Genomic DNA, 13,787 nt, shown 5'->3' on the forward strand with positions numbered 1-13,787 from the left:
CGGAGAATAAGAATGTTGTCACGGGCCCAGGTCGGGTCCGTTCAGGTTGTGATGTTTTGCAAGGGCTGCTTCGTAGGCCAGCCGCCAGCCTGTGCGCTGACTGCCTCCTTGTCGCTCCCGATCCTTGGATCCGGGCACCCGCAGCCGAAGGAGCGGCTGTCGCAGTGTAGACCCTGGCCCAGTCCGTGGCGGGCACAGGGTGCGTCGTGCCCCACACATCCAGAGGAACGCCCGGTACCGCGTGTGGAAAGTGAGAATGCTGCCATAGTCTGGGAGCGGCGTTCAGGAGCCAAGTAGCCCAGTCTCCCCCTGAAATAGGACTTCTCTCATAGTCCAGACAGATGTCCTCAGGTCAGCCACCTGTGCTTGAAAACATTCAGTGGGTGCCATCTTTCCCAAATGGAATAGCTCGTTACAAGAAAATGTTGCCTTATGTTGAGCTGAGACCAGCCCCCTTGAGATTTCTTTGGGTCCTACTTGTGCCGTCTTCTGCAGCCCAAAGGGAGGCTGAGCCGCAGCTCCGCCGTTTCCCACGGCGTGGTTTCCTGGCTCTTTTCCGCCCTGTCACTCACCTTCACTCACACCACAGGCTGCCTTTCAAGTGCTGGTTACTCGGCGCTGTTCCAGAGGAGCTCTGACTCAAGAAGCCTGGGGCGGAGTGGGAAGGCGGGGGGAGCATGGGCTTTGGGGTCCGACAGGTGTGCTGGTGCGGCCGGCTCTGTCTCTTCCCACCTGTGAAATCCTGGGCAGCGCCCCATTTCCTGCTGGAAATCCTTTCTGTGATGCAGAGGGGAAGGAAGAAAGATATGTGCATTATGAAATAATCGTGGTGGTTTAGTGACTCAGTTGTGTCCGACCCTTTGTGACTCCATGGACTGGAGCCTGCCAGGCTCCTCTGTCCATCGAATTTTCCAGGCAAGAGTACTGGAGCAGGTTGCTGTTCCCTTTTCCAGGGGATCTTCCCAACCCGGGGATCAAACCCAGGTCTCCTGCATTGCAGGCGGATTCTTTACTGACTGCACCACCAGAGTATGTGCATTAAATATGTGTGAGACATACAGGCTGAGGAGGCTTTGCAGAGCATATACCGAAAAACCAAAATTCTCACTACAGTGCTTTCCCCTCTTTACTGCTGCTGCTAAGTCACTTCAGTCGTGTCTGACTCTCTGCGACTCCATGGACTGTAGCCTGCCAGGCTCCTCTGTCCATGGGATTTCCCAGCCAAGAATACTAGAGTGGGTTGTCATGCCCTCCTCCAGGGGATCTTGCCGACCCAGGGATCAAACCTGAGTCTCCTGCAGCTCCTGTATGAAAGGCAGATTCTTTACTGCTGAGCACTGGGGAAATTATTTATTTCATTGTTTACTCATACTTGTATTTTGCATTAAACTCTTTTGGCAGCAAAGAGAAATAAAAAGCAAAATAATGTTTTTTGTTTTTTTTTTAAGGGAGGGAGGGAGAAAGGAAACTTTCTTTCTGGGTTTCCTTATTATGTTAGTCTCTTTAGGCTGCTGCAACAAAATGCCACACACTGGGTAGCTTATAAACAACAGAAATTTCTTTCTCACAGTTTTGGAGCCTGGAAGTCCGAGATCAGGACCCAAATTTGAGATGTCTACCCCAAATTTGTAGACATAAAATATGGAACTAATGTTTTCTTCGAATGGTTGTTGAAAGGATTAAATAAACTTGGTAATTTAGGGCAGGTCTTCTCAAACTTGACTGTGCCCAGGAATCTCCGTAAGTCTGGGCTAGGGTCTGATAGTCCACACAAGCTCCCAGCTGGTGCCTGAGCTGTGGTCTGTGGACCATATATGAATAGCAAGGATGAAGGGCACTGGGCACAGTGCCCAGAGCTTAGCAGAGTTCAGTAAATGTTCATCCTTCCTCTGTCCCTTTTGTGACCCCTCCTCACCATCCTTCTTACTTGGATTAAGTTTTAATTTTCATCCAATCCCTAAGTAATCATGTAATAATACACATGACCAATAACGATGAGCCTTGGAAGGTTTCAAATCTAAGAAGTAACTGCCTCAGCAAAGGAGGGTATATTCTTTAAAGGGGAGAAGTGGTTTTTAAGTCCTAAAGCAAACACTAAGCTGCCATGTTGTAGGAACAATAGAACTTGTGTGGCTGTGTGGTACCCGAACTTCTAAAAGGGCCAGCATGGTCCATTGTTAATATCAGGCAACAGCCCGCCTGCTAGGACCGAATGGAATGGTTCCATCGAATGGAAGTCGTCGCCTCATTAAGCGGATGACAGCTGGGCAGCATATATTTATGAAGTCAATAAACCTTGTCATTGAGGGGCTGTAGGAGGCTGAAGCAGCTGATCCTTCCAGAAACAATGGTGTGTGCTGTTGCCATGACATGGAAAAATCAAGTCCGATTAGGCTGAGGTTTTATGAGTCAGATCAGTAAATGCTAATACATTTGGACAGGATTTATGTATTGATTCTATTCTTACTCCACTTTATTCTCCCATTCTTAATGCATTGCAGTTTTTCTGGCTCTTCATTCAAACACTTTTTTTTTTTAAACTTTGCAAATATATTTAACTATAAATTCAGCCTTTACAAATACAAACACAAATTACAAGAAGAAAATGTATGTTCTCTTTTATTTCTATAAAGCCTATAAAGGCTTATAAAAATTTTTCTTTAAGGGTGAAATGAGTAAATTGAGCATTCTTTACCAATTGGTCATTGAGTTATAAATAGCAGAAACTTGCCCAGCTCAAGCATGTTTTTAAAATCTGAGCTTTGACTTGTAGCTGTCTCAAAGTCTATAAAATGCATTGTTAGAACTACATGTCTGGAACACATTAAGTGAAAAATGAGATGAGACCAGCCTTCCCCCGCCCCCCCACCCCCCCCCCCAACTTCAAGGCACGTGAGATCTTAGTTCCCTGACCAGGAATTGAACATTGGAAATGCAGAGTATTAACCACTGAACTGCCGGGGAAGTCTTGCCTTTGTTTCTTAATTTATTTGCCATGATTCATTTTAGCTTTTAAGTTGATTTTGTTAGCAGCTCAATTAGACGGTATAGTCCAGTCCCATTTTGGAGCATTTAATATGAATTAAATGGTTTTTAAACCAAAATTCCTGATACATTGAACTTAAAATCTTTTAAGTCAATAAACATTGTGGAATTGTCCTCATCACCCTCTAGGTTGATAGTAGGAAAACTAATGGCAGGGAGAGAGTATTTTAAATATTTGTAGCTATATAATAACATATACATGAAGAATTTCCTGAAGGCTACCGTGGAACTCAAGCAGTGATGTCTCTGGCAGGTGGGATTGGGGATTGGGAGAGAAAGAGACTTTTACCTTTTACCTTATAGCTTTTTGTAAATTTTTTTTAACTTACAGCACGTATCACTTCAATAATTTTTAATAGTTAAAATGGTAAAGGTACACCACCAGAAAGGATGTCGGAAGAGTAAAGAAAAGTGTGACGGAAAGTCAGCATGCTGTGGGGGTTGGGAGCACCGATGTGGGGCAAGGACAGGTGAGTTGTAACAGGAAAAGAGCCCTTATCAGGGTGAGCCCTGGCAGTAAAGACCTGGCCTGCCAGTACAGGAGATGCAAGAGACGCGGGTTTGATCCCAGGGTCGGGAAGATCCCCTGGAGGAAGGCATGGCAATCCACTGCAGTATTCTTGCCTGGGAAATCCCACGGACAGAGAAGCCTGGTGGGCTACAGTCCATGGAGGCACAGAGTCGGACGCGACCGAAGCGACTTAGCATGCACACACAGTGAGTGGAAGCCCACTCTGCAGCTTCTCTGCAGACTTAACCGGACAACGTGGAGAATTCACTCAGCCTGTCACCCGGAGCCAGGAGGACAGGGGCCTAGCATGTCGATGGCTGTTCGTTCACCAGAAGGGCACAGGTAATTTGAAAAGGGAATGCAAACACCAAGACCGTTTTCCCTTTCTTTTTGCGGTCATGGTCATTGGCTCTCCTTGCTTTTTATCCTTGTGTGTGTGTGTGTGTGTGTGTAGGACATGTTGGGGCTGGTGAGAAGTGTGAGGACAGAGGACCTCTGGGACCATAGGGTCCTGAGTCAGGAACCCAGAAACGCAAGGGACAGCAGTTCATTTTTGACAAAGTGCTGTATGTTGTTGTTGTTCAGTCAGTCATATCCTACTCTTTGCAACCCCATGGACTGCAGCACGCCAGGCTTCTCTGTCCTTTACCATCTCTGGGAGTTTGGTCAAATTCATGTCCAATGAGTCAGTGATGCTATCTAACCATGAACAGTTTGAAAAGGTGCTATATATATATATTTTTTTAAGTATTTATTTTATGTATTTGGTTGTACCAGGTCTTAGCTGTGGCACGTGAGATCTAGTTCCCTGCTGCTGCTGCTAAGTCACTTCAGTCGTGTCCGACTCTGTGCGACCCCATAGCTCACCAGGCTCCCCCGTCCCTGAGATTCTCTAGGCAAGAACACTGGAGTGGGTTGCCATTTCCTTCTCCAGTGCATGAAAGTGAAAAGTGAAAGTGAAGCTGCTCAGTCATGTGCGACTCTTAGCGACCCCATGGACTGCAGCCCAGCAGGCTCCTCCGTCCATGGGATTTTCCAGGCAAGAGTACCAGAGTGGGTTGCCATTGCCTTCTCCGCTATTTCCCTGACCAGGGATCAAATCTGGGCCCCCTGAGTTGGGAGCGTGCAGAGTCCTAGCCCCTGGACCACCAGGCAAGTCCCATGTATCTTTTTTTAAATTAAGCTCTACTGTGAAAAATTTTAAACATGCACAGATGTAGAGAGACTAGTGTAATGAGCAGGTTTGGTGTTTTCAAATTTTGCTGCACTTGCTTCATTTGTCACCTTTTCCTTTTTCTCCCTCCCTCTCTTCCCCCTGCCCTTCCTTTTTCTTTCATTATTGCTGAAGTATTTTCAAGGGAACCCAGACTTCCTGTCATGTTGCCCCTGCATCCTGAGTGAGTTTCTCTGTAAAAATTCAGGCTGTGCTTCTTAGGGGACAGGTGTCTGCCTCTCAGACAGTGGTAGGAATAATTGCACTCACTCCGAAATTCTTGGCGACAGCCTCAAGCCCAGTCAGTCAGGGAGTCTGCCCTGGGGGCTGCCACGAGCTTGGCCTTCCCGTGACTGATGACCGGTGGCAGGTGTGGGACGCACAGCCCACTCCTACTTGAAAGGCTGGGGCTTAGAAGGCTCTGACCCCACAACCCTCAATGGGGCCCCCTTCCTCCGTGCCTGGCCCTCCTCTGACGGCACTCCACCTGGGCCACCGCTCAGCGAGGTCAGAGGACCAAGTGCCGCACTCAGGGTTTCCAGTCAGTAAGAGACACTCTGCGAAAGGTGAAGATCTAGCCTAATTCTGCTCATGACTCGCTCATTCATTCAGTTCTTCATTCATCAAACATCTGTTGAGAGCTTTACTCTGTTGCTTTCTATCGATGAGGGAGTTGAAACTCAGAGAGGTCAAGGTAGCAGGGAATAGAAGAAATAAAATCTGCTTTTTTTTTTTTTTTTTTTGCTCACGCTCACCCAGATCTCCAGCCTGCAGCACAGGGTGCTTACCCCTCCACCTGTTCAGGCCCTCCTTCCCAGTTAAGCAACACCCTACTGATGGCCTTTGCTGCTTACCAAGCACCTTTCATCTGGTCCTTAAAATCTCCAGGTAGCTGTTGAGCTCAAACATGAATTTTGGTTCTGGCTGGCTAGTTCTTCACCATATAGTATGATTAAAGACTTTTGGAGCTGATAACCTTCCAAGTTTATTCTGCAAGTTAGTATAAATTTCATCTTCCAGAGCCTGGAAATAATTTTAACAGGGAAGAAAAAGGGCTTTGTGGTTCATTTGATATAAAATATGAATTCATGGGAGGAAGTAAGTCTGCTTCCATTCTCTAAAATTCTACAGGTAATTTTGGCTCTTGGCAAATAGTAACTAATGTTTCCAGTGACTTTGATCTTGATCTTAGATCCAGGTCCCCATCCTGCATTTACCCACAGAGTTCCTCCTGAAGAAAGAACCAGATAGGATGTCAGGGTCCCGGTTTGCAGATGGCTCAGTTGAAGAGGTTGCTCGTGGAAGTCATGAGATCAACAGTCTAATTTTGGGAAGTCCTTTATCTCACAGATAGGTGGACTGAGCCCCACAGAGAGTCATATTCAGCTCAGCCTCATTGCCCCTACTGGCCAGTCCAGCAGATGTATTTTTGTCTAGAAAGTTCCCCAGCCATGCCAGGGAAGTGATGTGGACTTCCTATGGCTCTGCTAAAAATAAAAAAATCAGCTGGTGAGAATAAGGAGCTACAAAGTAGACAGGGACTACTTCTTGTTTAAAAACATTATCTCATGTAATTTTTTTTATCTCCTTTAAGGAATGGGATTTTCATATATGCTCTGAAATAAACCACACTTACCTATTAGGTAACTTACAGAATGTTAAGCAAAGGGAAAATATAGGGCTTCCCTGGTGGCTCAGTGGAGAAGAATCCGCCTGCCAATGCAGGGACACCGGTTCGGTCCCTGATCCAAGAAGATTCCACTTTGCTGTGGAACGACTAAGCCTGTGTGCCACGGGTGCTGAGTCCACACACTGCAGCTACTGAGGCCCGTGTGCCTACAGCCTGTGCCCCACAACAAGAGAAACCGCTACAGTGAGAGGCCCTCACACCTCCAGAAAGAGTAGCCCCCGCTCGCCGGCAACTGGAGGAAGCCCGAGCACAGCAATGATGACCCTGCACAGCCATAAATAAATACATAAATAAATCTTTTAAAGGAAGAAAAGAGAAGCCAGCTTCAAGCCTCTGTTCAGCAAAGAGTGGAATGGACAAGAAGCTGTAAGATTATGTTAATGAGATGGGGAGAAAGTAGGGTTTCTTCTCTCAATTAGAGAGAAAGGCAATTACAAACTGTGGCATAAACCAAAATATAAGAAAGTCCTGGCCCAAAGTCGAAGGAAACTAAAATGTAGCATGATTTTGAGAGATGTATGAAGGTAAGAAAGAATATTCCATTTGCCACATTCTTCTTAAGTGACAGAAATACTGATTTGTAGAGTAAGAAGTTGTGGCCTCTTCCAATGAACACTGATTATATAATCACCATATTGTCAATAGAGCATTGATTGACTTTTCAGCTTTGAGAATCTACTTAACAGATAAAATGAGGAAGACAAATACATTTACAGAACAAGAATGGAAATGCGATCAATCTCAGCAGTGTACAAAGTGAACAGAGGCTGAGAGAAGTGGGGAGGAGTGGGAGAGAGCTTGCTGGGGGTTCTCATACTGGCCTGATATCACAGAAGTCCATATACTGCACAGCACTGATGAAGGAGTCAGGTGAGGTTTGAAGCTTATTCCTGAAGTTACAAGTTCGGGATAACTAACAGAAGAATTAAAGAGAACTCGGCTACAGTCCATGGGGTCGCTAAAAGTCCGACACGACTGAGCACCTTCACTTTCACTTTTCACTTTCATGCATTGGAGAAGGAAATGGCAACCCACTCCAGTGTTCTTGCCTGGAGAATCCCAGGGATGGGAGAGCCTGGTGGGCTGCCGTCTCTGGGGTCGCACAGAGTTGGACACGACTGAAGCGACTTAGCAGCAGCAGCAGCAGCATGTAGCTGTTAAAAGAGTTCAGAACACACCACTCCAAATTATTGCCACTTTGGCACGTTGATGATTTTGAACAGAAGACAATTGAGAACAATAGATGCGGAAGGGCACTCTGATCTCCCTCTTTCTAGCTCAAATCAGGTCTTTGAATTTCCCTTGAGAAAGGTGCTCTCCCTTTACCAGGAGAAAAAGAACGTTCATTTCACTGGGAACTGGGAGTCAGTGCTGAAATGGTCTTGTGCAAATAGCCCGACTCAAATAACCCTTGTCTTCCGTTAGTTTCTCCCCATGTATTTCCTGGGGACAGTACTCCTCAGCCCAAGCCCCCTGGTCTCTTCACATCCCTGCAGTTACTGGTCTTTGGGTAAAAAGGCGTATGAGTTTTGGGGCCTGACAGCTTATTCAGGTCATTTTCCTTTTGAAGATTCCCATGTACATGTCAACATAGTAAATCAAATGTGTATGCTTTTCTTTTTAATCCATTTATGTCAATTAATTCTTAAACCAGCTTACAGAACCTAGGAGGGGAGGAAGAAGTTTTTCCTCCCCTACATTATCAAAAATTGGATGGAGGGAAGGGAAGGGGAAACAGTATAATTTATATTGTAATTTTTCAGGATGGGCAGTTAATAGTGGGCCTTCCCCAGTAGCTCAGCTAGTAAATAATCCACCTGCAATGCAGGAGACCCCATTTAGATTCCTGGGTCAGGAAGATCCCCTGGAGAAAGGGTAGGCTACCCACTCCAGTATTCTTGGGCTTCCCTGGTGGCTCAGACGGTAAAGAATCCACCTGCAGTGTAGGAGACTGGGTTCGATCCCTGGGTTGGGAAGATCCCCTGGAGGAGGGCATGGCCACCCACTCCAGTATTCTTGCCTGGAGAATCCCCATGGACAGAGGAGCCTGATGGGCTACAGTCCATGGGGTCGAAACGAGTCGGACATGACTGATCGACTAAGCACAAAGAAATAGTAATAGAAATAGTAATGTAAGTATGAAGATTGTTGCCAGAACTACATTTAGAAGTGGTTAAAACTGGTAGCCTCTGGGAAGTTTTGTACTAGAAGTGAGCTTAGGGTTTAGGCAGAGACACTGTTTGGATGTCATATAAGTGATTGTTTTGGTAAAAAGAAACAACAAAAAAAAAGTTGTATTGACCAGCAACAAAATTTTTTAAAGGAACATCATCAGATATCTTAGAGAATCCTAGTTAATCCAGTTTTTGAAATTTTAGGCAAAGGAACATTTCTCTGATGAGGAAATGCTAAATATAATTGCAGAGATTTCCTTACCCAAAATTTTAAGTATAGCCTGTAAGCATTTTTAATTTTCCTGAATTTGCTCTTATGCAGGAGGAATGATCTAGTTTCTGCTCTGATAGTGATACTTAAATGCCACGTTTGTTAAGAGAGATCTTGGGTTTTTTGGAGGTGAGACGCAATGAAGTACTCTGAAGTACTTCTGGATTAATCCAGAATTCAGCTTATTTACTATAACATTTAGACTCTTGGACAAAATTTTCAGCTTACTTTTTTTCCCCATCTGAACACACCTCTGATTTTAGAATGCCAGTCACTGAAAACTAGCACTTCCTATATGAACATTCACTTCGGATGGATTCATTTCCAAGGTCGGCCTTCACCCGCCCCCACCCATACACACTGGGATTGCGCGGTGCGGGGCTGAGGGTGCCGGCCGGGACGTGTGCTCCTGCACGCTGGGCAAGGGGTGCTGCCCGCACAGGGGTGTACCTCCGGTGCCATCCTGTGGGTGTGATGCTGAATTAGAGCATGTTTTCCTTTTCTTCTCTCCAGGAAGGCCCTTATGTCTACTTGTCTATGGTGGGAAACATCACAGACTCAGATGCCTTGATTGCTTCACTGTGTGAGTAATGTAAAACGCTGGCACTGCCACATGTGAGGGGTCAGTTCCAAGTACGGCTGTCCATTAAATGAGTACCTATACCCCACGTTGTGTGATTCTGTTTGCATGAAATGTCTGGAAGAGACAGATCTATGGAGACAGATGACAGATTAGTGGGTGCCTAGGGGTGCAGGAAGGGAGCGGGATTTGGCCAGAAATGGGGAATGACTAACAATGGGTACAGGTTTCTTTTGGGAAGTAGAAACTAACATAAAGTGAGGTTGTGGTGATTCAAATCTGGGAATGTACTAAAATTTGTTGAATTAATATACTTTAAACAGATTTAAGAAAAAACAGACCTGGCACATGGGTTCTATCTCAATAAAGCTGTATTTTAAAATGTTTGCAGTGAGTGCAGAGTGAGGAGTCTGCAGTATTTAAACTGGGTGTTTTCCATACCTTTAACATTCATTTGTATATAAATGTATATATATTGTATGGGCTTCCCAGGTGGCTCAGATGGTAAAGAATCTGCCTGCAATGCGGGAGACCTGGGTTCAATCCCTGGGTCAGGAAGATCTCCTGGAGAAGGGCATAACAACCCACTCCAGTATTCTTGCCTGGAGCATTCCATGGACAGAGGAGCCTGGTGGGCTACAGTTAACATATATACATTCTTGTAGATAATCTCCAGGACTCTTCCTGCTCTACAGAGATATTAACTAGTTTTCCTTAGTGATCCAGTGGTCAAGAATCCACCTTCCAATGCAGGGGACACAGGTCCGACGCCTGGCTGGGGAACTAAGATCCCATATGCCTCAGAGCAACTAAGTCGTGTGCTACAACACAGACCCAGCACAGCCAAACAGAAGGACACAGGTTGCTTGGGGTTCTTGTTAAAATGCAGATTCTGATTCAGAGGGTCTGGGATAAGGCCTCCTGGATATTGATCTGTGGACTGTCCTTTGATTCACCAGGGTGTAGAACTTGTTAAAGATGGTAAGGAAGACTTGATTCCGCAGAGACCACAGCAGTGGGAGAGAGATTGGCTCAACCCTTAATACAGGGACATGGTTCATGTTCAGTCGCTCAGTCGTGTCCGACTCTTTGCAACCCCATGGAGTATAGCCTGCCAGGCTCCTCTGTCCATGGGATGCTCCAGGTTAGAATACTGGAGTGGGTTGCCATGCCCTCCTCCAGGGGATCTTCCCAACCCAGGAATCGAATTCACGTGTCTTACATCTCCTGCATCGGCAGGCAGGTTCTGTCCCACTAGTTCCACCAGGGAAGCCCCCAAATGGAATTCTCCGGGCAAGAATACTGGCGTGGGTTGCCATTTTCTTCTCCAGCAGATCTTCCCAACCCAGGGATGGAACCCAGGTCTCCTGCAGGCAGGCGGATTCTCTACTATCTGAGCCACCAGGGAAGCCCTAAATACAGGGATAGGTAGGGATTTTTAGGCTGGGAACAGGGTCGGAGTCAGTGGATGGAAAATTATTAAGAAGAAACATCAAGGCTGGGGGACTGATGATAGACTCAACAGGATCCTTGCTAAAGGCAGGCCAGGGTATTGATATAAAGGGTGGGGGGTGAGGAATTAGATTCAATATCAGGAGTGATTGGTAATCTACACTTCTTATTTATAGCAGCAGTATCTATTATACAGCAGCCAAGACATGAAACAACCTGAGTGTCCATTGACCGATGAGTAGATAAACAACTTGCATTGTATTTATCCGACTTTTCAACCGCATGGACTGTAGCCCGCCAGGCTCCTCTGTCAATGGAATTCTCCAGGCAAGAATACTGGAGTGGGTTGCCATTCCCTTCTCCAGGGGATCTTCCCTTCCCATGGATCGAACCTGGGTCTCTTGCATTGCAGGTGGATTCTTTACCACCTGAGCCACCAGGGAAGCAGAATATTATTCAGCCATAAAAAGAAGGAAATCCTGCAGTTTGTGATGACATAGATGGACTTTGAAGAACGTTATGCCAAGTGATACAAGCTAGACAGAAAAAAATGAAAACTACAATATCTCATTTTTATGTGGAATTTGAAAAACTGAAACTCATTTTAGAGAAGGATCAGATTTGTGTTTACCAGAGGCAGGGGCTGGGGAGAGGTGGAATTAGATGAAGATGTTCAAAAGGTACAGACTTTTAATTATACAATAAATTCTTACTAGGGATGTAATGTATGACACAGTCAATACAATTAACACTGCTGTGTGGCATTTATAAAGCCGTTGAGAGAATAAATCACTAAGGTTACTCAGCAGGATTCTTGGGCTGAGCCCAGAACCCAAGGTGCTGGGGCCTTTTGGAGAAAGGGTTTCGGAGGAGGCTGACTTGAGTTTGGTTAAGAAAAAGAGTCGCCGCCCCTCGCGTTCTCATCTCTGCCCTGTGGCAAAGGCCGCGGCCGTGGCTTGGCTCCTGGATGCCTCCTCCAGCTCTGCTTGTGCCTCTTTCTCTAAACCTCTGCCCGAGCCTGGCGGTCAGTCACAGGAGAAAGGACGAAGACCACATTAGGTTTGTTAATGCTCTGCTTGTCCTTTCCCTCCCTTTATAGGCGTTGAACCTGCAAAGAGATGGTCAAAGTTAAGCGGTAGATGAGATGCCAGAGGTCTGATCCACTGGGGCGGGCAGATAGCAGGGCCTGCCGCTCCCCCGGCCCCCACTTTCACACGCACGCACGCGCGCGCGCGCACAGACGTTCGCACGCACGCGCACACATACCCTGTCTCCAACTTGCTGAATTACCTCTCGTTTCAGACACACCAAGCGCGCTCAGCCCCAGGCTTTTGCTCAAACTTTTCCCCTGAAACACCTCTCCCTCCCCTATTCAGGGCTCGCCTCCTGTGATTTAAGACCTGAGATTTTTGTTTGTTTGTTTCTCCATTAAATGCACTTTATTTCTGTAATGCAGATTATTTCTTAGCACAAGTTCCATAAGAGGCCGTTTGATTTAGGGAGTGAGAGCTGTGTTTCAGTTCATACACACTTCCGCAAGGTGGGGGCAACTGACGCACCACTCAAGGGTCTGTGTGGGGCTCGTGTTAAGTGACCCCCTCCTCTAACTGGCCCTTGAGACTGGACCGGGCACCTTTTGGGACAGAAATGAATGGTGGGCTGGCCACTGCTCTGTGGGGTGCTTATCCTCACTTCATCGCCTTGATTGCTGGCGGTTGGACGGCATCCTCGACTCGATGGACACGAGTGTGAGCAAACTCCGGGAGATGGTGAAGGACAGGGAAGCCTGGCGTCCTGCAGCCCGTAGGGTCGCAAAGAGTCGAGCGCAACTGAGCGACTGAACACCAACAGTGGAAGGTCTGGGAGTACAAGAAGAGCCTGAGATTAAGATCCAGGGTTGCATGTGCCTTGACTCGGTAAAATCCAGAGGCCCTCAAATGCCCTCAGCGCACGGTCCCTCCCCACCCTGCTTGCCCATCTAATGGAAGTCTAGACAAGCAGCCCCCACCCCCACGCCCTCCGGGCTCGCGGACCAGCACGGCGCCTGTGTGTTCCTAGGGAGCCGGCTTCAGTGCCCTGCCAGCGCTCAGAATTACTCCAGCAGGCCAGCCACGTTGCCCGTGGGAGCAGGGCTCACCCACCCTTAGTGCAGAGCCCGCCTCCCACGGCCCCTCCCTGTTCCCTCTGTGTCCTGGTGCGGCCCCCCCTGTGGCCCCCCGTGGCCCCTGTCCTCCTCTCCGAGCCTGTGAGTCTCACATCACCGAGGAGCGGCCGTCAGCCTCATCCGCCCAGGGTCGCCCGCCTGTTGTGTGCTGAGCCGCCCCATGAGCCCAGGGTGGACTCTCTCCCTCCCCTGTAGGGTGAAGAGGAGGTGATCCAAACCCCTCATCTCCTGGTCTGTGCAGTGCCTCCCTGGCCCCATTCTCTGCCCGCATCACTTACTGCGTGAGCCACCAGCAGGCAGACTTTGTGTTCTGTGCTAGGCATTCTTGAGGTCTAGCACAGAGGCGTCTATATGCTACTTCCTGGTGGTCCAGTGGCTAAGACGCCCCACTCCTGATGCCCTGGGTTCAATCCCTGGTCAGGGAACTAGATCCACATGCTGCAATTAAGAGTTCCCATGCTGCTCCTAAAGATCCTGCGTGCTGCAACAGAGACTGAAGATCTCTTGTGCCACAGCTAAGACCCAGCACAGCCAAATAAATAATTTTTTTTTTAATGAATGAATAGGGTTATTTTTGTGAATGTCTGAATACCCACTTATCTCTTCGCTCCTAAAGCACTGACCTTGCACTTGTGATATTTTCTTAGATTTTGGGTACGCTAGGAGCTGTATCCCACCTGTTGTATC

General features: G+C 47.2%; 1 protein-coding gene across 6 annotated transcripts in view; it reads left to right on the forward strand.

The window, feature by feature from the left end:
* EBPL (EBP like) overlaps nt 1-13,787 on the forward strand; it is a 95,530-nt gene that overhangs the window by 12,038 nt on the left and 69,705 nt on the right. For 4 of the 6 annotated variants that reach the window (XM_044926958.2, XM_044926957.2, XM_044926961.2 and 1 more), the window contains exon 2: nt 9,418-9,487. In XM_044926958.2, coding sequence (XP_044782893.2) covers nt 9,418-9,487 — 70 coding nt within the window. Of the gene's footprint in view, nt 1-3,809; nt 3,899-9,167; nt 9,234-9,417; nt 9,488-13,787 lie in introns of those variants that run through there. The other 2 variants (XM_044926960.2, XM_044926959.2) reach the window with 2 other exon arrangements.

Source organism: Bubalus bubalis, chromosome 13 (genome assembly GCF_019923935.1).
Source record: "Bubalus bubalis isolate 160015118507 breed Murrah chromosome 13, NDDB_SH_1, whole genome shotgun sequence".
Taxonomy (NCBI): Eukaryota; Metazoa; Chordata; class Mammalia; order Artiodactyla; family Bovidae; genus Bubalus; species Bubalus bubalis.